This window comes from Mirounga angustirostris, unplaced genomic scaffold (assembly GCF_029215605.1).
Source record: "Mirounga angustirostris isolate CCGP_5_RB_7025 unplaced genomic scaffold, mMirAng1.0.hap1 SCAF_12, whole genome shotgun sequence".
Taxonomy (NCBI): Eukaryota; Metazoa; Chordata; class Mammalia; order Carnivora; family Phocidae; genus Mirounga; species Mirounga angustirostris.
Genome location: NW_026991720.1, coordinates 47,834,413 through 47,856,115, shown reverse-complemented (window position 1 = coordinate 47,856,115; position 21,703 = coordinate 47,834,413). Strand labels below are relative to the sequence as shown.

Genomic DNA, 21,703 nt, shown 5'->3' with positions numbered 1-21,703 from the left:
TAAATGATGCCTCCTTTGTGAAATTTTCCCTCCGAGTCTTCATTATTCCTCTGTTAAAATCAAAGACTTTTTATTCTAAGAGAAATGTTAACCATTTTATTTACTACTATATTAGGTCCTTCAATGAGTAATGTTTTAGAATCGTGGAGTATAGGTTTTCCTAAATTGTTACTATTAGTGTTCCCATAAGAATCAATTACATTGTTAATTTATTGTTACAGTCTGCATTTTTGTGCTAAAATTTGCAGTTAAAGTTTGTTTTAATTTAGCCAAATAGAGACCATTATAAATAGAGCAACTGTTACTACTTAATATCAAAACTTTTAAGAGTAATGCCATAGATGAAGGCCTTATGTAACATGTAAGGAAGTTCTTTTTTTTTTTTTTTTTTTTTTTTAAGATTTTATTTATTTGACAGCGAGAGAGGGAACACAAGCAGGGGGAGTGGGAGAGGCAGAAGCAGGCCTCCTGCTGAGCAGGGAGCCCGATGCGGGGCTCCATCCCAGGACCCTGAGATCATGACCCGAGCTGAAGGCAGATGCTTAATGACTGAGCCACCCAGGCACCCCTGTAAGGAAGTTCTTAATAGAGTCAAAGATATCTCATAGCTTTGCATTTAAGAAGCACACATTTTTATCTTGAGTATTAATCAAGAAAAACCCAGAATTAAGTCAACTATGAAACAATATGCCTTAGTTTTGCTACTAATTTGAAAATTGACTAGCAGGCAACTTCATAGTAAAATTTACTGATTTTATACCTTCTTTTATTTTTAAAGATTTTATTTAAGAGAGTGTGAGTGAGCACGTGGACACACAGGTCGGGGGAGGGGCAAGCAGACTCTCCACTGGGTAGGGAACAGAATGCGGGGCTCCATCCCAGTCTTCTGGGATCATGACCCGAATCAAAGGCAGATGCTTAACTGAGCCACCCAGGTGCCCCTGATTTTATATCTTGTTTTAATGTTCTCTTTTGCCCAACCAAAAGAAGGTTTAAATTTATGATTCATGAATTTTTATTTACATGTATGATTCATGAAGTAGATTGTATGTAAGAGTTCTTTTTATGAATTTCTTCACTATTTTTTTGAAATGGAAAACTGAATAACATTTTAGGATTCTAGAAAAATCAATTTGAGTTTTTTGTTTTACAGTTGAAAATTGAGAAAACCATGAAAGAAAAAGAAGAACTGTTAAAGTTAATTGCTGTTCTGGAAAAAGAAACAACACAACTTCGAGAACAAATTGGAAGATTAGAAAGAGAACTTAACCATGAGAAAGAAAGATGTGAACAACTGCAGGCAGAGCAAAAGGTTAGTTGTGTTTTATGTAACTGATTGGAATTGATAGTATATTGTCTGAAACCCACTTTTTCTAGAACTGAACCAGTTAAAGCAAGTAAAAACTGTTCTTAAAAAAATGACATTTAGATACATACTTACAGAAGAATAGGTTAATTCCTATCAGTTTTCTGCTGTAGCTTCTTTTATGTTGCAAATGGTTAAAATACTTCTAGATTATTTGGTACCAGGCTTGATGAGGTAGTTCCTGACAACTGTTTCTATATGCTTTCCATCTAATTATGGAATAATTGATTGATTTGGGGAAAGGGTTTGGAAATATAATTAGGAGTGATAAATAGTGAATAAGGGGAAGATAGAACAAAGTAGTTAAAATTACCTTTCAAAACAGAATTCAATGAAATAAGGTGTAGTATTAGATAAAATTTTGAAATCCATGATGTGAGAAATGCTGTAAATTATCCTAAAAAAACACATAAAGTATACATATAAAACAGTATAGTTTCATTAGAAATACAAATGGATTTAATTTAGTAGGTGAAAACAATTTAAAAAAAAAAGCAATCACCTAGTCATTGACTTGTTATTTTCCCAAGAAAAGTGATTTGTTAGTTTTGACACAGATTACGATAATATGTTTCATAATCACACTTATAACTAGTTAGATATTCTTAGGTCTTTTTACAGGATTAACCTATTATTAATTAACCTATTGTTTTCTATTGTTCCATTCTTTTGTCCAACAAGGCCTACAGCAATTACTTGTTACTTGAACCAGCAGTGCAGTGATTTTCACTAATTTTTATACTCCAGCAGGGTGGTTATAAATTACACACCTGACCAGAGGTAATTTACATAAATAAGGGATTAAATTCTGAAAAGATTTTCTCTTGACTTGTTGTCAGTTAAAGGAGTACTCTTTTGAGTTAGATGGTAAACATAATATCAAGCAATGTGTACAATTGTAAATCTCCTTGTAAACATCTATAACATTTGTTTTTATTACTATTAGCCTTTTTAGTTTAAAAGATGCAGTTGCTTCCCCTTTTTCCTCTTGGGTGAATACTTAGAATCCTGCAGTAGGAGTATCGTGCAGTATAAGCAGGTATACCAAATATTAAAATATATGTGCCTACCTTGATTGTTAGGACATTCAGATGAATGATTTATTCAGTTGTTGAAACTCCTTGGCTGTTTTGTATAGTTATTACACTGTTCTCTCTATTCTTTACACTTTTATCTCATTTGTACCTGGATTTGGCAGTTTTCCAGAGTGGAATGCCAATCTTCTTTCTTTCACTCTATTACAAGGTGGAGGGGTGGAGGTGAGATAGAAGACAGTACTCATGAAAATGGCCCCATTACAGCATGTACTTAGCCTGTAAGATCAAGAATGCCCTGAAATATGGCCTTTGAGGTTTCAACTCGATCACCTGGAAATCCAAGGGAGGAATGGATGATTGGAAGAATAGGAATGGCAGAATGGGTAGGCCTTCAGTTGTGTGAAATTACTCATGTACATGAGGCCATGCCTCTGGTCCAGTCAAGTATTAGCTGAGATTTAAAGTCTTAGGTACTAGTACCTCTGCTGCCCAGGTGACAAGGGTTAAGCACTACGGATAAGACCATTCTGAAGAGAGCTAATTCTGACATATTTAGGTTGAGAAAGTGGTATATTGAGGTCAGGGGATTAGTGAAGCAAAATTTGTAGGAGATGGTGGCTGTTGTACCCAGAAGAGGTCTACAGGAGAAGTTTTTATGGCAACTCATAAATCTTTTTTTTTTTTTTTTTTAAGATTTTATTTATTTATTTGACAGAGAGGGAGCACAAGCAGGGGGAGTGGGAGAGGGAGAAGCAGGCTTCCCGCCGAGCGGGGAGCCTGATGTGGGGCTCGATACCAGGACTCTGGGATCATGACCTGAGCTGAAGGCAGATGCCTAACGACTGAGCCACCCAGGCGCCCCAGCAACTCATAAATCTTGATGACAGACACTAATCTTAGGAGGGGACTTCTTCCCTGCTATTTTTGTGTTGGGTTTGTACTCTGGGAAGATGAAGTACATGGAAGTGGTTTTTTAAATGCTATTCTATGCTATGAAAATGGTGATTTAAAAAAGACCTGGGGTGCCTGGGTGACTCGGTTGAGTGTCAGACTCTTTGATTTCACCTTAGGTCGTGATCTCGGGATGGAGCCTCATGTCAGGCTCTGCACTCAGCATGGAGTCGGCTTGTCCTTCTCTCTTTGCTCTTCCCCCAGCACATGCATGTTCTCTTTCAAGTAAATTAATAAAATCTTTAAAAAACAAAACAAAACAAAGACCTAGATTGGTATTTGTTATACTAAATGTAAGTAAATATTATTTTACTAGTTTTCATAATGACAAACTAGAGAATTGAACTAAAGTATGAATTCATACCATTTTTCTCAGTTCCTAGAAGTGATACTTATATATGTTAAAAAAAAAAAAAGTCTTATATGTTGGCAATTGTCTGCTTATTTCTGGGGATAAAATAATGTGCTTGCTAGGAGAAATAGTTCTTTTCATTACTAGTCATGGGTGCTTTTATTTTTTTTTTTTTATTTTTTTTTCACCTCCCAAATCAGTCTTCATCTGGGCAGCTAGAACAGATCGCTTGTCTTAGTTGGGTGGCTTATAAAATCCATGACATATCTTGGCACTTGTTTTAAATCTCTTCCATAGTGTGAATTCTAAAAAAACAGTCTTGATAGAGTAATTTTAAATGTTTTCTCTTTGAGGTACTGGGTATATATACTGCTGAATATCTGAAGAACTATTATGATGTATCATCTATAATTTCACTTAAAATTTTAGAATGGATAGTTAACTTAGGAATGTTCTGTGGCAACCTTCAGTTTCTTCATGATAGAAGAAATTAATTGCATTTTCATTATTTTATAAAATAAGATTAGCTTGTTACCCATTCAGTACTTGACATACTAAGTTAAATGTTTATAATAAAGTTTATAAATAAAATCTTTCATCTTTTATAAATACTTTTTATTGTAAAATGCCAATAGAGAGAACATTCTATTTTGAAAATTAAAAGAATTGGATGTGTTAAAGTTATCAAAAACAGATTGGTTTAAGTGTTATGCTTAAGTATATTCTGGGTTGTGTTGTGTAATTGTCTGCTTGAAGGAATTAAGTAGGATTACAAAGTAGATTAAAACTGAAACCAAATAACATCTATAAATTGAGAACTATAAATTACATACTGTATTTTGCCGGTATTTTAATGTGATGTGTTTGTTCCATTATTCATGTATACCCTAGATTTAAAAAAGTAAATTTTGTGTTAGGATAATTTTTACCTTCATTTCTAGTTCAATTTTAAGTGTTTTTTTCTCTACTATAAAAGGCTGATTAATAAAAATAACCCATGTAATACTTAATGTAAGCCAGGTGCTGTTCTGAGTGTTTACATATGTTAACTCATTTACTTCTATAAAGTAGGCATTGTCAAATACACATTTTACAAGGGTAGCACAGAGAGGTTACTTAACCAGCCTGTGGTCGAACAGTTTGTAAAGTGGTAGAGGTAGGCAGTCTGGCTCCTTCAGTGCTCTTAATGACACTCTACTTCTGCCTGTAGGGACTAAAGATATGAACTTATCTTAAAATACCTTTATTGAGATCTAATTTATAATTTACATATCAATGTCCAACACTTTACGATATACAATTTAGTGGTTCTTATTAATATTTACAGAATTGTGCATCCATTACCATAACCTAATTTTAGAACATAGTCATCACTCCAGAAGAAACCTGTACCTGTTAGTGGTCATTCTCCATTTCCTTCCCTCTCAATCCCAGGCAAAACCACTAAGCTAAATTTCCGTCTCTATGGATTTGTATATTTTGGGCATTGCATACAAATGGAATCATGTATGGCCTTTGTGACCTGCTTCTTTCACTTAGCATGATGTTTCCAGGGCTCATCCATGGTGTCATATGCATCAGTACTTTATTCATTTTATTGTCAAATGATATTCCAGTATATTGGTTAGTCTTTTTTTTTTTTTTAACCCTAACTTTACATTTTTCAGACGTAAGATTAGCAGTTTGTAGGTATATTCATTGTGTTCTTGTTTCCATTTTGGAGTGCTAGATATGTATTTGAAAATTAGAAGATTAAAAACTGAGGCTCAGGGAACCAGTGATACTGAGTCTTGTTTTTCAAATAGGACTAAAATGAACTGTCACCTTGTTAAGTTTTATAGTTTAGTGTATACGTTTTTTGAACTTAAACTATGAATTGAGTTTTTTACATAAAATAAATTGTATTCATAGGTGCCTGGGTGGCTCAGTCTGTTAAGTGTCTGCCTTTGGCTCAGGTCATGATCCCAGGGTCCTGGGATCCAGCCCTGCATCAGGCTTCCTGCTCAGCGGGGAGCCTGCTTCTCCCTCTGCCTGCTGCTCTCCCTCTCTCTCTCTGTCAAATAAATAAAATCTTAAAAAAAAGAATACATTGTATTTTTTTTAATTAAAGATTTTAAAAGGCGAAAGATTTATGCGATCTGAAGAGAAACCAGAGTATAATTAAAGATTTTATTTATTTATTTGAGAGAGAGAATGAGATAGAGCATGGGGGGGGGTCAAAGGGAGAAGCAGACTCCCTGCTGAGCAGGGAGCCCGATGCAGGACTCGATTCCGGGACTCCAGGATCATGACCTGAGCCGAAGGCAGTCGCTTAACCAAGTGAGCCACCCAGGCGCCCGAATAAATTGTATTCTTAACTTGAATGTTAATATAAGATGTACTTCAAGGTATTTTTTTTTTTTTTTTAAGATTTTATTTGAGAGTGAGTGAGAGGGAACAGGAGCGGGGGTGGAGGGGAGGGGCAGAGGGAGAGGGAGAAGCAGAGTCCCTGCTGAGCAGGGAGCCCAACATAGGGCTCCATCCCAGGACTCTGACTGGGATCATGACTTGAGCTGAAGGCAGATGCTTAACTGACTGAGCCACCGAGGCACCCTCAAGGTATTTTTAAACTAAATTATCTTTGAGAATACTAAAACAGTATTGCTTAAACTATATAAGGAGCATGTTATAAACTAGGTAGGGTACCTTGAGATACTACCAGCCATTTGGGAGTTATCACAGGTATAGGAGAGAACAACATGAAAGATCTCTCATTATGGTGGCACTGGCTAGTGCACATCTCTTCTGCTGTCTTTTATTTTTGGCTTTCTCTTCTGTAAAGTTGCATTTATCACTGTATTGGATATCCAATTTTGGACAGAGGTAGTTTAAGACATTTAGACTGCTTAATATATGGAATTGCCTCAGGTGTGTGTGTGTGTGTGTGTGTATCTCTAATATATGGAATTGCCAAAAACCAGTTTTGAAGCTATGATATCATTGAATTTCTAACTCTTTCATTGTGGAAAAAAGATACAAAGGCCTAATTTTTAAAAATATTTTAATATTTATTTTTTAAAGTGGGAGTGGGGAGCCACAGAGGGAGAGAGAATCTTAAGGAGGCTCCACGCCCAGCATGGAGCCTAATGAAGGGCTCAATCTCACAACCCTGAGATCATGACCTGAGCTGAAATCGAGTCAGATGCTTAAGTGTCTGAGCCACCTAGGCACCCCATAGAGACTTATTTTAATATTGTAGGAGTGATTGTTATAACTTAGGTGTATATATCAATAAATTTCTTTAAGGCCAATTTTCATTTTATACCTGATTTGCTAAGTAATAGTTTCAGGAAATTCATAATACTTTGTTTTTAAAATATATTTAAAATATATAGTTTAAACTAGCTCAATCTTTGTATGGAACAGAATAAAGAAACCAGAAATAAATCCATGCATACATGGTCAACTAATTCATGACAAAAGAGCCAAGAACATACAATGGGAAATACAATCTCTTCAATAAATGGTGTTAGGAAAACTGGACAGCCACATGCAAAAGAATGAAACTGACCCACTATCTTTCACCATACACAAAAATCAACTCAAAATGAATTAAAGACTTAAGACTTGAAACCATGAAACTCCTAGGGCATAAGCTCCTTGACATTGGTCTTAACCATTTCTTGGATTTAACACCAAAAGCAAAAAATAAACAAGTAGACTACATCAAACTATAAAGCTTCTACATTACAAAGGAAGTCATCAACAAAATGAAAAGTGAATTCCAAAATGGGAGAAAATGTTTGTAAATCAAATATGTGATAAGAGATTACCATCCACAGTTACTTAAAAAATCACACAACTGGGGTGCCTGACTAGCTCAGGCAGTAGAGCATGCAACTCTTGATCTCAGGGGTCATGAGTTCAAGCCCCATGTTGGGGGTAGAGGTAATTTAAAATTCTTTATTTTTTTCAAAGATTGTATTTATTTGAGAGAGAGTGAGTATGAACCAGGGGTAGTGGGGAAGGGCAGAGGGAGAGGGAGAACAGGCTCCTTGCTCGGTCGGTTAAGCATGTGGGTCTTGATTTTGGCTCAGGTCTTGATCTCAGGGTCATAAGATCCAGCTCTGAGTTTAGTGTGGAGTCTGCTTGAGATTCTCTCTCTTCCTCTGCCCCTCCCCCCACCTGCTCGTGCTCTTTCTCTCTCAAATCTTTAAAATCTCACAATTTCCATTAATGACATAATTCTTTTGCCAATAATTTGCTGTTTGGAGTATTTAGGTACTAATTTACTAAATTTTACCACTGTATACATTCGAATCCAGAATACCATATTTTTTTCTAAATGGTTGTCCATAATGTTTTTTTTAGTTGTATTCATTTGTAATCAAAGTTCATCTTTTTTAAAACATGAGAATAAGTGTGTTCTGTTACTTTAGATATTTTTAGTGCATGTTTAGCCACACAGATAAGCGGCTTATTTTTTTCTCTGGTTGTTCATATTTGAGAGTTATGGCTTGAAGGAATTGCTAATAGGGGCTCATGGTAGGGATTCTTTAACCTGAGAGGAGGGGAAGAAGTTCACTACATGAATCTGAAATGCCCAAATCTCTTAATCTCTTTTTGCCTCCATTTTTGTAATTGTTTTTATCTTGATGTACAATGTAGCCAACTTAACCTATTCAGGTTTTACTTTAATATTAGAATTATGTTTTGGGGCATGATTTGCAAGTATTGACCAAATGAGTATTTATCTCAAATTTCAAGTGTTTTTCAAAGCTTGTGTTCTAAATTTTATTCTTCTTTAAAAGTTAGTTTTTTAAAGCAAGATTTTTAGTTGTTCATGTGTATACTACAGACTTTAATGTCATTTTCATGCTAAGAATGACTTAGCCAAATGGAGATGCTATGCTTTACCAAGACATGAGAACTAGAGGCCTGAAGAATAATCTCTAGCATTTTCATGCCATTAGAAAATAGGTGTGGATGCTGAGAAGCTATTAGGTGCTTTTATGGGTACCAGGAAAAGATTCTAAGACTGTCAAGTTGTATTACAATTAGTGACTCACTGTAGAGTTAACTGGCTCATAGATAAAAGCAGTAAGTTCATGTTTTGCATTTAGTTGCTTATGAATCTTCTTTAGTTCTTGCCCTATACATTTTTTAGAATGCTGTTTACCCGTTACAGAACTTCATTATTTACAGATTCAGAAACTAGTTTTTACCTCTAGGCTATCTATTTCTTGTAGGAAGAAATACCTGGATTAAATCTGTAGCCTATTTGCAGTGCCAAGAGAGCATGTGGTAAAACTAACAATACAAAATTTAAAAAAACTATTTAGAAATCTCTCTGGCTGTCTTTATAAATCAGCAAGACAAATAAAAATGTGTCAGATTTGCAAGAGTCATTGGATATTGACAACAGTTTACAGCAGAGGGCATATTTATTTCTGTGGTGTTGTCATTGGAGTCAGAAAAGCATTTAGTTTTGTATAACAATCTCTATTGTTGCAAATTTAGTAAGGAAACATTTGCTTTGAGCAAAAATAAAACCAAGAGAGTGTATCTGATCATAATTATGATGGGCTTTTTAACGAAGTGTAGATGCAACATAGCAATTTTCATATTCTAGCAATATATTTAAAGTGATGTTTCACCTATAAGTAAAAAATTTGGCTGAGTTTATGAAAATCAAAGTGGCTTATAAATACTGTGTAACATTTGTTACTTTTAAATTGTAAGAATGATGATTTCCTTTAGCTTCTGTTATTGCCTAGGTGAATGGTACTTCATTAGTGGGAAGTTTTAAAATCATTTTTTAACACAACAGTTTGTCTTAATTTATCAGTTCTTTGATGTATAGTTTTCCATAACAAAGTATCTCCATATGTGCTGTTATATTTGATTCTCATGATTTTATAAACTAGGGAGAAAAAGCTCTATTATCTTCATTTTACAGATCATAAAATGGGTTTAGAAAGGAGCTTGATCAAGTTCTTATAAGTTACTTAATTGTTTTGATGTGCTAATATTTTTAAAACTTTTGAATTGTTTAAAGTAGAATATTCTGTTTTAAGTAGAAATACTTTTATATTCATTTCAGTTCTTTGAATATTTGTTCAGGCCTCTGAGTCACAGTGACAGGATCATTACGAACACTGCTTCAGGCACATATCTTAATGCTTTGGTATAATTATTGGTGCCACTTAATGCTGTGCCAGAAGGATTTTATTTTATTTTATTTTTTGAGAAAGTGTTAACTGTGGTAGTATCATATGAAACCTGACTTGTCACTAGAGAAGCATTGAAAAGCAAGATGTCAAAAATGAAAGTGATTAATTAAAAAAATTTTTCTCTCGTTTTTGTTGCCTGCCCTCTGGTGGAGAAGTTTGTGAAATTAACAAACGGTGCATGAGAAGTCTGGAAAAGTAATTAATAATTGTTTAATATGAAAAATTGAATATGTTTCAGTTTCAGGTTTAGTTTTTAATCTTAGTTTATAAACTCTAGAGGGGACAGATGTGGGATTAACAATTTAAGAATACATAGATTTCTTAAAGATAAGCAAATTTGTTTTAGAAATTGTTTCTCAAAAATTGTTGTTTCTAAGGGTCTTGTTGAAGTATCGCAAAGTTTAAAAACGGAAAATGAAGAGTTTAAGAAGAGATACAATGATGCTACATCCAAAGCTCTCCAGCTTGAGGAAGATATTGTGTCAGTGACACACAAAGCAATTGAAAAAGAAACTGAATTAGACAGGTATTTCTGATGGTTTTAAAAAATACCTCTATGTTTCAAAAATGTTTTTGATGAAATTTTTTTGTCTATATTAATGTTACTTTAACTCAGTTTAAAGGATAAACTCAGGAAGGCACAATACGAAAGAGAACAACTGGAGTGTCAGTTGAAGACAGAAAAGGATGAGAAGGAACTTTATAAGGTAGTTTACTCTCTTTATTTCTCTTTGTTATCTATTGCTGTGAAACAAATTCCTGTGAAATTTAGTGGTCAGGAATGGGAGCAGCTTAACTGCATGGTTCTGGCTCAGGGTGTGTTGGTGAGTTGCATTCAGGATGTTGGCAAGGGCTGCGGTCAGCTACAGGCTTGATTGGAACTGGATGGAGGATCTGCTGTCAAGGTGGCTCACACAAATGACTTACAGTGGATGCCTTTCAGTCTCTTGCTATGTGGCCTCTTCAGTGGCTGCTTGAATGTTTTCACAACATGGCAGCCAGTTTCCCTTGGAGTGAGCTATCCAAGAGAGAGCAAGGAGGAAGTCCTGGTGTACTTTATGACCTAGTCACCAAAGTTGTACATTGGTACTTCTACTTTATCTTATTCATTAGAAACTAGTTCCTTGGGTCCAGCCAGTACTTAAAGAGAGGGAAATTGGGCTTCACTTCTTATGGAGAGGAAGTACCAAAGGATTTGGGGACCTATTTTAAAACTACCCCATTTTGTATAGTCCCTAAAAGTTTTCAGGGAACTTGCTGGTATTTTAGTTACTTAGTAGGTAATACATAATAAGTCAGAGAGGTTTGATAGTAACAAGATACCTGCCTATGTATCAGAATTTATAAAACCAATTGTTACCCCTTTTAATAACATCCTAGAGCATTAATTTCAGTGATCATGTTTTAGAGTTCGACTTTTAGAATAATTTTCAGAGAATGTCATTTTAAACAAGATACTCTCTGTTAACAAATCTTCACCTTTTTGAAGTTTTTTAAATGATTCTGAAATAGGATGGTTAGCTTAATTATGAATAATGCTGTAGATGTAAATTGAGACATATTTATCTTGTGGCTTATAGCAGTTCATGAAGACAGTTCCAGATGACGAATTTCAACAACATTCACGTTAAGTCAGTATTATTTGGATAGATTCAGTCACTTGATTAGATTAGAACAGAACGACGCACCTAGTATTGTGCTATATATTTGATGAGAGATAAAAACATACAACTGTGCATATATTCAGTATTTAATAGTTACAATTTGCATGTAGAAACTAGAATATGATTTATATTGCCAGTGGTTTTTTCCTTTTCATTTTTGGTGGTGTTCGGAATTTTTTTTTAGAAGATAAAAATAAAAAAATATTGAATCCACCATGCAGCTTAGAGAGCATGGATGGGGATGTTTTGCATGTCATGGGTTTTACTATACCCATTTTATTTCTTGAATAGCTTATCCCCAGGGGGTGTGTGCAGGCATGCGTGTCACTCCCAAAAAGGGAAGAAAAGTAGTGATGATTCACCGGTGGATGATAATTTTTTTTTTTTTACGATTTTATTTATTTGTCAGAGAGAGAGCACACAAGCAGAGGGAGAAGCAGGTTCCCCTCTGAGCAAGGAACCCAATGTGCGACTTGATCCCAAGACCCTGGGATCATGACCTGAGCCAGAGGCAGATGCTTAACTGACTGAGCCACCCAGGTGTCCTGCTCTGGTGGATGGATGATTTTATGATTTGGCCCTTTAAGAAAATATGCCCCAAAATATTGTTTGGTTTTTGAAAAGAAGATTTTGTGAAAAAGGGAAATAATAGAGCTATCTAGAGAAATTAATGCAATTGGATTACTATTTATACAGTGTTTTTTACAAACTACCTCCAAATGCAGTTTTTTTAAAGTTATAAAGCATTTTTTTTAACTAAGTGAGAATTGGCATCTCTAACAATTTTTTACTCAATGTCAACAATGAATTTCAGTGAGAAAATTTCAGTTTTGTTGCCAGGAAGAGACCTGAACATTATTTCTCCGTGGATAATTGCTTTCCATATTGCTTTTTGTTAGCATAGTGGGAGATAATAAGATTCTAATTCAATAATAAAATGAATTCTAAAGGCATTCTAGTTAGTATTGGGAAGGGTTTAGGAAGGTCTTAGGGTTAAACCAGTGATGCTGGAGAGGTGTAATGAATGATAACTAGGATGAATTATTTTGGAAAGAGGAAGACCTATCCCTCAGGGTGTCATCTTTCCATCCTGTCTTGCTTTTCTTTCTGTTATGAGAATAGGACTTTGGGTGTTTTGTAGAGGGTTGGCAAGCACGTTTTAGGGTAAATCGAGCATTTTTCCTTTACTGCTCTAAATTATTCCTTATGCCTTGCTTCTCTCCCCCCCCCCCCCCCACTTTCTGCAGAGTTTTTGTGTTTCTTCTTTACACCTGAATAACCAGTCCTTTGCAAAAACTGGGCAGCAAGGAAGGAAGGGAAAGAATGAGGTGTCTTGGGGATTTATTCTTTTACGGTGTGATAGTAACTCCAGTTTTCTATAAGCATTATCAGTTGGGATCAAAGTGACATTGGAATTTCCATTTGAATATATTTTCCCCCAACCTCCCAGTGTTCTAAACAGTATTTCGTTTGTATATGTGTATCCCCAAAATTGGAAGTAAAACTTCCTTAGAGATTTTTGTTTTGTGGGTTTTTTTTTCTTTTTCATGGCAAGGAGACTGAACTATGACAAGACCTCATATTATATTGTTATATATCTCAGAAACAGGCTTTCCCTTCCAGATTGTTTATATAAATAACCAGAGAGATTCATTATGTCTCTCTCCTCTAGCCCCTATTAGAGCATATGACCCATCCCTGTCCTGTAAGAATTTAGAGGAAATGATAAAACACTTTCTTGAGCTGATGGCTATGAAAATTAGATAGTGTTTTTATTTTATTTTTTTGAAGATTTTATTTATTTGACAGAGAGATAGTGAGAGCAGGAACACAAGCAGGGGGAGTGGGAGAGGGAGAAGCAGGCTTCCTGCTGAGCAGGGAGCCTGATGTGGGGCTTGATCCCAGGACCTTGGGGTCATGACCTGAGCCGAAGGAAGACGCTTAACGACTGAGCCACCAAGGCGCCCCTAGATAGTGTTTTTAAAGGGATGCTGCAAAGGTCTTGGCTGGTGACACCTCAGAGAATCTGGAGTCCTTTTCTATCCTTGTGAATAGGAATTAGTGTTTCAGTATTTATACATTGAGGTTCAAGTGCAAGAAGTATGTTAATTCATTTCTCTCTGGTACTCTTAACCAAAGCAAGATACTCTTTATGGTGGAAACTAGGTTCCTGTACTCTTTATAATTTCAGTTACGGAATTTGATTTGTGCATCTGTTATGAGCAAATTAGCAACTGCTGCCTAACTTCCTGGGAAAATTAATATAGTGTGGTTAATTAATCAAATACATTTTTAGGCACATAGGAAGTAAATGACAGTACTTCTCAAAAGCAAAATATTGAATTGCTTAAGATGTTCTTGAATGTACCCCTCAGGTTTTCCAGAATTTTGCCATGCCTTTATATCTGAATATACCTGTAACATAATTTGTTCCTCCAAAAGAATAACCAAATCGGTTTGCATTTTAAGGAGAACTTAAATTTATTAAATGAGAGGACAAGACTTTAGAGATCAGGTAGTGTTGTTAGACCTTAGATATAATCTCTGTGAAAAATAAAAAAAAAAAAGGCTATGTTCTGTTCCTGTTCATTAGCTAGTCATTTGATAAAACTTGGGTCTCCTGATTCCTGGTCTAGTAAAGTCTTCTGGTTCCTTGATCATATTTGGGTTAGAGGTAAACAATGGTATTTTGAAATTTGAGTAACTTAGGTTATGGAGTTAAGAGTATTCTTGACATTTTCAACCACTGTTACAGGTACATCTGAAGAATACAGAAATAGAAAATACCAAGCTTGTGTCAGAGGTCCAGACTTTAAAGAATTTAGATGGGAACAAAGAAAGCATGATTACTCATTTCAAAGAAGAGATTGGCAGGCTGCAGTTCTGTTTGGCTGAAAAGGAAAATCTACAAAGGACTTTCTTGCTTACAACTTCAAGTAAGGTAAGTACTTTTGCAGTATGTATTTGAAGATTGTAAAACCTGTGTCTATTAAATGTATACAATATAGTGGTTTTTATTTTTAATCTTTACTTTCCCCAACCTTTTCTTTTGGGAAAGTTCAAACCTGGAGGCATTATGACATTACACCCTAAATACGTTAGCATGTCTCCCTATCAGCAGGTAACATTATTCTGTATAACCATCAAACCATTAATACCTAAGAAATTTAGATATTAGAAATATAACATTCAGAAGATAATATTTCATTCCTGTATACAGTTTTAGTACATTCAAATTGTCCCAAATATATTTCTATATAACCTTTAAAATTTCTTGACCCAGGGGTAAATAAAGATCACACAATTACTGTGTTCTTGGTCTGCTCTAATCTAGAATAGCGTCCCTATGCTTCTTGTTTTTTATGACATTGATATTTTTGAAGAATTCAGGCTTGCCTGAGAAAATAGTCTGTAATCTAATTTATTTATCATTTCCTCATGGCTGGATTCAGGTCAAACATTTTTTGGCAAGAAAAGGCCTAGATGATGTTTTGTACATTCTGTTGCAGTGTTATCAAAAGTCACATAATGAAAAAAAAAAGTCACATAATGTCAGTTCCGTTCTTGATGTTAGGTTTAATCATTTGTTTAAAGTTATGTCTGCCTGAAATCACTATATTGGTGCTTTTCCCCCTCTTTGTGATTGAGTAATATGTAGGATAATACTTCGAGATCATGTGAACATCCTATTCCCCAATAGCCTTTCACCCAGTGGTTTTTTTATCCCTTGATGATCCTCACCTGCATCAGTTATTAATGATTACAAAATGGTGATTTAAAAAATTTTATCATTTCTTGTACATTTATTAGTAGGTATTCTTTTATAATGAGGTTATCTGCTGCCCTCTCCCCTTTTTTCATATCACTATGGACTTAGGGATTCTTTTTTGTTCAGTATATCTTACATCATCATTCTTTTTCTTTTTCTTTTTTTTTTTTTTAAAGATTTTATTTATTTGAGAGAGAATGAGAGAGCGAGAACACCTGAGAGGGAATAGGGTCAGAGGACTGAGCAGGAAGCCCGATGCGGGACTCGATCCAGGGACTCCAGGATCATGACCTGAGCCGAAGGCATTCGCTTAACCAACTGAGCCACCCAGGCGCCCCATCATTCTTTTTCATACCCAAAGTGTCTCATACTTAGCCAGGGGGAGCCTTTTCAGACCTACCTTTTTTCCCCCCAAGATTTTATTTATTTAGTTTAGATCATGCACACATGCTAGCAGGGGGAGCGGCAGAGGAAGAGGGAGAGAATCTCAAGCAGACTCCATGTTGAGCACAGGACCTGATGTGGGGCTTGATCTCAGGACCCTGAGATCATGACCTGAGCCGAAACCAAGAGTTGGGCACTGAACTGACTGAGCCACCCAGCCGCCCCTGTGTCTTTTTCATATGTTCCATAAATGTTTTGAATACTTCTTAGCTTTGTGAAACAACTGTATATTATAGATTTAGGTTCTGCCCCAGACCTGGTACTAGGCATTTCTCTAAGGAGCCCTGTTTTTTTTTTTTTTCAGCGGGGAATGGTATTTTGAAACCAAATGGAATTTGGTATTTTTATATTGGATCCTGTTGCTACTAGGGGTCATTGCTTCTTTGTACTTCCATTGGACAAACTTTTAAAGTCTTTATATAGTTATCTTCAATTCAAACCCGGTACCTTAGAGTTCTTCCTTACCTTCCTCCATTCCATATTTATCTCTCCTCTCAGTGTGGGAGCCCTTGTTTCCAAACGTTGTTATATTTATTCATGTGTTCTACCCTGTTATACACACCAATAGTTTCAGAGGTGTTACATCAGTGCCACTCCCAGCAGTGTGTCTACTAAATAAAATAAAGTTCTTGGGGCGCCTGGGTAGCTCAGTCGTTAAGCGTCTGCCTTCGGCTCAGGTCATGATCCCAGGGTCCTGGGATCGAGCCCCGCATTGGGCTCCCTGCTAGGTGAGAAGCTTGCTTCTCCCTTTCCCACTCTTTGTGCTGTGTATTCCCTCTCTCACTGTTTCTCTCTGTCAAATAAAGAAATAAAGTCTTTAAAATAAATTTAAAAAAGTTCTTTTCAAACCTTTTTCTTAGAATTTATTTCAGTAAGGATATACATAGTACTATGTTCAAAATACACACCAGTAGTTTCAGAAGTGTTACATCAGTGCCACTCCCAACAATGTGTCTACTAAATAAAATCAAGTTCTTTTCAAGCCTTTTTCTTAGAATTTATTTCAGTAAGGAGGTACATAGTACTGTGTTCAAAAGTTACTTGAATAAACTTTTTAGCATATTTATGGGAATGAATTTTTATACAGTCTACATTTTTGTTTGCATTTGATTCAAAGAGTAGTTTTTATTCTCTTAACCTTTTGATTGAATTTTGTGTTTTGAGTGTGTTAAATAGTTGCATCATTCAAAAGTGAAAATACTTACAATATTTACTGTGATGTCTCTTTCCGAAAAAACCTTTTCTTATACCCATATGTAAACATTTTCATTAGTTTCCAGTTTATCCTCCTGTTTCTTTCTGCAAAAATAAACATGTGCATATGCAGACACTCTTTTCTATTCCCGTTTTTCTTTTTTAGTTTTTAAATATTTTTGATTTAAATTCAGTTGATTAACATATAATGTATTATTGGTTTCAGAGGTATAGGCCTGTGCTTCATCAGTCTTATATAATACCCAGTGCTCATTACATCACATGCCCTCCTTAATGTCCATCACCCAGTTACCCCATCCCTCCATAGTCCCTTAAAAAAAAAAAAGGGTGCCATGCTGTATGTACTTTTTCCACCTGTTTTAAAATTGAACAATATAAACCGAAAAAAATTACTCCACATCTGTTCGTGGAGATCTTTGAACTTTTTTTTTTTTTAAATGGTGCATTGGGCAGATTTACCTTGACTTATTTCTTAACTCCTGTGGATGAATATTATGTTATTTGCAGTAGTTTGCTGTTAAATACACTTAGATGTAATTACTATAACACCTAAAATGTCAGATGTGCATCACATTTAGAATGAATGATTAACACCCAAGTTACTCTTCAGGGTATTTAATATAGCACATTGCAAACACAAAGGTGAAATATATTTTTGATTTATTTATTAAGATGCTAAAATTTTCTCCAGGCATCTTTTTTCTACATAAGTAAGACCTCTGTAAGGAAAACCACAGGTATAGAAACACCTGGGAAAATGGACTCTTAATTAACTTTTTTTTTTTTTTTAAACTCTCTGCCCAGTCTGGGGCTTTAGCTCACGACCCCAAGATCAAGAGTCACATGCTCTACCAACTGAATCAGCCAGGAGCCCCATTAATCATTGAAACTTTAAAAAAAAAAAAAATTTTTTTTTAAAGCAGTACAAGGTCATGGTTTTAACATAATTCAAATAATAAGGGTACGGAGTAAAAGTAACCCTCATCCTTTCCTACATATGTCTTACAGAATTTTTAAATTTTTCTAGAAATCTATGAATGTACATACAGAATTTACATTTTTATGTAAACTGAGAATATATGTATAATCCAAAACCTTTTTTTAAGAATTTTATAGAATGTCTGGACATTCTATATGGGTATGAGAACCCATAAAGATCTTCTTCATTGACTGTAACAGCTGCATAGTATCCCTTGTTTTATTTAATAGCTGTGTAGTAGGCAATTGTTTTTAGTTGTGTATAGTACTTAGCTTTTATAAGCATACTGCAGTAAACCTCCTTGTACAGATATGTAGGCACATGTACATACCAGAATAAATTTCATAGTTATTTTCAAATTGCTTTTCAAACAAATACCCCAGGGGTGCCTGGGTAGCTCAGTCATTAAGCATCTGCCTTCGGCTCAGGTCATGATCCCAGGGTTCTGGGATCAAGCCCCCCAGCATAGGACTCCCTGCTCAGTGAGAAGCCTGTCTCCCTGTCCTACTCCCTCTGCTTGTGTTCTCTCTTCTCTCTCTCTCAAATAAATAAATAAAATCTTAAAAAAAAAAAAAAATACCCCAACATTGTGTATACTCCTGTTTGTAATGGCAGCACAGACTTTCATTGTTCGAAGGATATATTGCAGAATTTTTAATAAATTCTCATATTACATATTTTCTACTTTTAATAATTTTTCATTATTTTAATAATTGTACTGAATCCCTGTAAAGCTAAATAATTTTCTTAGAAACTCATAAAAATAAAATTGCTAGATCAAAAGTTATGTGCTTTTTCAAGGTTGTGCATGTTGCAAAAATCTGATGAGAAACTTTATACTACTTACAGGTACATAGCCCACCTGTTTATAAATGTGCTAATTTCCGTAAAGTCACCCAAATATTGGAGTATTCCTGTTTTTGAATCTTTGTCAGTTGAAAGAAAATGGTATTTATTTTAACTTCTTTGATTAATGAGTTGAATATATTTTTATATGCATAATGGCTATTTCTTTCAAAAAAATTCATGGTCATGCCATTCTTTAATTTTTTTGTTTTTTGGCTTTTTTGTTTTTTTGTTTTTTTTTTTTTGGTTTGGAGAGTTTTTTTCTTACTGATCAGAAAATATATATCAGGGGCGCCTGGGTGGCTCAGTCGTTAAGCGTCTGCCTTCAGCTCAGGTCATGATCCCGGAGTCCTGGGATCGAGCCCCGCGTCGGGCTCCCTGCTCGGCAGGAAGCCTGCTTCTCCCTCTCCCACTCCCCCTGCTTGTGTTCCTTCTCTCACTGTGTCTCTCTCTATCAAATAAATAAAATCTTTTAAAAATATATATATTTATATCAGAGTATTATTGTACCTTTTTAAAAAATATAGTCCAAACAGGGGCGCCTGGGTGGCTCAGTCGTTAAGCGTCTGCCTTCGGCTCGGGTCATGATCCCAGGGTCCTGGGATCGAGCCCCTCATCGGGCTCCCTGCTCAGCAGGAAGCCTGCTTCTCCCTCTCCCACTCCCCCTGCTTGTGTTCTCTATCTCGCTGTGTCTCTCTCTCTCTCTGTCAAATAAATAAAATCTTAAAAAAAAAAAAATACATATATAGTCCAAACAATTTCCTCTGGTGTTGGTGTCTCTTTTTTCCCTTTTGACATGGAGAAGCTGATGATATTTACATAGTTAGATCTATTAATGTTATATCTACAAAGATTTCCTCCACCTCAATATTGCATAATCATTTATTTCCTTCTAAGGAGCTAACAGTTATTTTTATTTTTATTATTATTTTTTAAGTAGGCTCCATGCCTAACGTGGGGCTTGAGCTCACGACCCTGAGAATTGAGCCACATGCTCCACCAACTGAGCCCGCCAGGTGCCCCAGGAGCTAACAGTTTAAAGACCAGGAATGGGTTGCACTTTTTCTGAGTTTGTTATTTTTATTTTTATATTTATTTTTTTTAAAGATTTTATTTATTTATTTGACAGAGAGAGCACAAGCAGGGGGAACAGTAGAGGGGAAGCAGGCTCCCTGCCAAGCAAGGAGCCCGATGCGGGGCTCGATCCCAGGACCCTGGGATCATGACCTGAGCCGAAGGCAGACGCTTAACCATCTGAGCCACCCAGGTGCCCCTCTGAGTTTATTTTTAGTACAGAGATAAAAATAGGAAAGTTGAATAAACTGGATTTTGTTGGGTTCCTAATATTAAAGGAAATAATTTTATCATGGCAATTTTAACTTTTTTTTTTTTTTTTTAAGATTTTATTTATTAGGGAGAGAGGGAGAAGCAGACACCCCACTGAGCAGGGAGCCCGACCCCAGGATCATGACCTGAGCTGAAGGCAGAGGCTTAACCGACTGAGCCACCCAGGCACCCCTCTTTTTTTTTTTTTCTTAGAGCAATTTTAACTTTTTAAAGATACTTTTAGGTTTGTTTAGAGGTCCTAATTACTTCTCATTTTCCCAGTGCCTCATCTTTGTTACTTGCAGCATATCCGTATTTTGTTTTTAGAAGTTCTAAACCTGTCCTGTTTTTTTTTTTTTTAAGATTTTATTTATTTTTCTGAGAGAGAATGGGAGACAGCATGAGGGGGAGGATCAGAGGGAGAAGCAGACTCCCCGCTGAGCAGGGAGCCCAATGTGGGACTCGATCCCGGGACTCCAGGATCATGACCTGAGCCGAAGGCAGTTGCTTAACCAACTGAGCCACCCAGGCGCCCCTAAACCTGTCCTGTTTTCATAATGATATGTAATGGTATATTAATGTTACGTTGGATATGTTTTTCGGTTAGTTAATAGACTTCTTTTAACCAAAATTTTTGGAATTACAGAGAAGTTATTGAAATTATTTTTATTGGTAATCATAAAAAATGAGGGTCAGTAGTTACAGATGTTAGAGATTTTGGGGGACAGGAGCTTTCATTTGAATTTCTGTTTAAGCCAGGGCTTTTAAATATTGGGCATGTTGCTTGACTTCTGAACTTCTATTTACACGTGTTTAATGTGGTAGAGATACAGAGTGCATTGGGTTGTTAAATGGGGACTCTAACACAAAGTCATATCTTAAGTTTTTTATAGATTTATGTACTTCACCTAAGTCGTGAATAGAAAAGCAGTATTTAATTTAAAATTTTGGATCTGTTGAAATATTAAAAATTGTTTCTGCTTCTGTTTTTACTTCAATGGTTTCATTGCAAATGTATTTATCTGATATTCTTCAGGAAGATACCTTTTCCTTAAAGGAGCAACTTCGTAAAGCAGAGGAACAGGTTCAGGCAACTCGGCAAGAAGTTGTCTTTCTGGCTAAAGAACTTAGTGATGCTGTAAATGTGCGTGATAAAACAATGGCGGATCTGCATACTGCACGCTTGGAAAATGAGAAAGTAAAAAAGCAGTTAGCTGATGCAGTGGCAGAACTTAAACTGAATGCTGTGAAAAAAGACCAGGTAAAGTGGGTTAATTTTGAATTTTCATTTTGATCAAAAACTCACTACAAGCTTATACAAGAGAGTAGGTATGTCAAAGTAAATCAGGTCAGATTCCTTATCATAGAAATTTAAATTTCCATTCGTTTCGTTTAGTCATTGTAACCTCTTCAGTTGAAATTAATGTAAGCTTTAAGAAAAACTTAGGTAGGCAAATGCCTAATGGTTAGTAAGAGCTGCTCTATTGTTAAACTTTCTAATGTCAGTTATATATGGCTTTGTTTGGAATTTCTTATTTATTA

General features: G+C 35.6%; 1 protein-coding gene across 7 annotated transcripts in view; it reads left to right on the top strand.

Annotated features, from left to right (window-relative positions):
• The window catches only part of TAX1BP1 (Tax1 binding protein 1), an 84,927-nt gene that overhangs the window by 24,547 nt on the left and 38,677 nt on the right, over positions 1 to 21,703 (top strand). For all 7 annotated transcript variants that reach the window (XM_064575122.1, XM_064575121.1, XM_064575120.1 and 4 more), the window contains exons 5-9: positions 1,154 to 1,312; positions 10,296 to 10,444; positions 10,535 to 10,625; positions 14,338 to 14,523; positions 21,198 to 21,422. In XM_064575122.1, the coding sequence (XP_064431192.1) occupies positions 1,154 to 1,312; positions 10,296 to 10,444; positions 10,535 to 10,625; positions 14,338 to 14,523; positions 21,198 to 21,422 (810 nt within the window). The remainder of the gene's footprint in view (positions 1 to 1,153; positions 1,313 to 10,295; positions 10,445 to 10,534; positions 10,626 to 14,337; positions 14,524 to 21,197; positions 21,423 to 21,703) is intronic.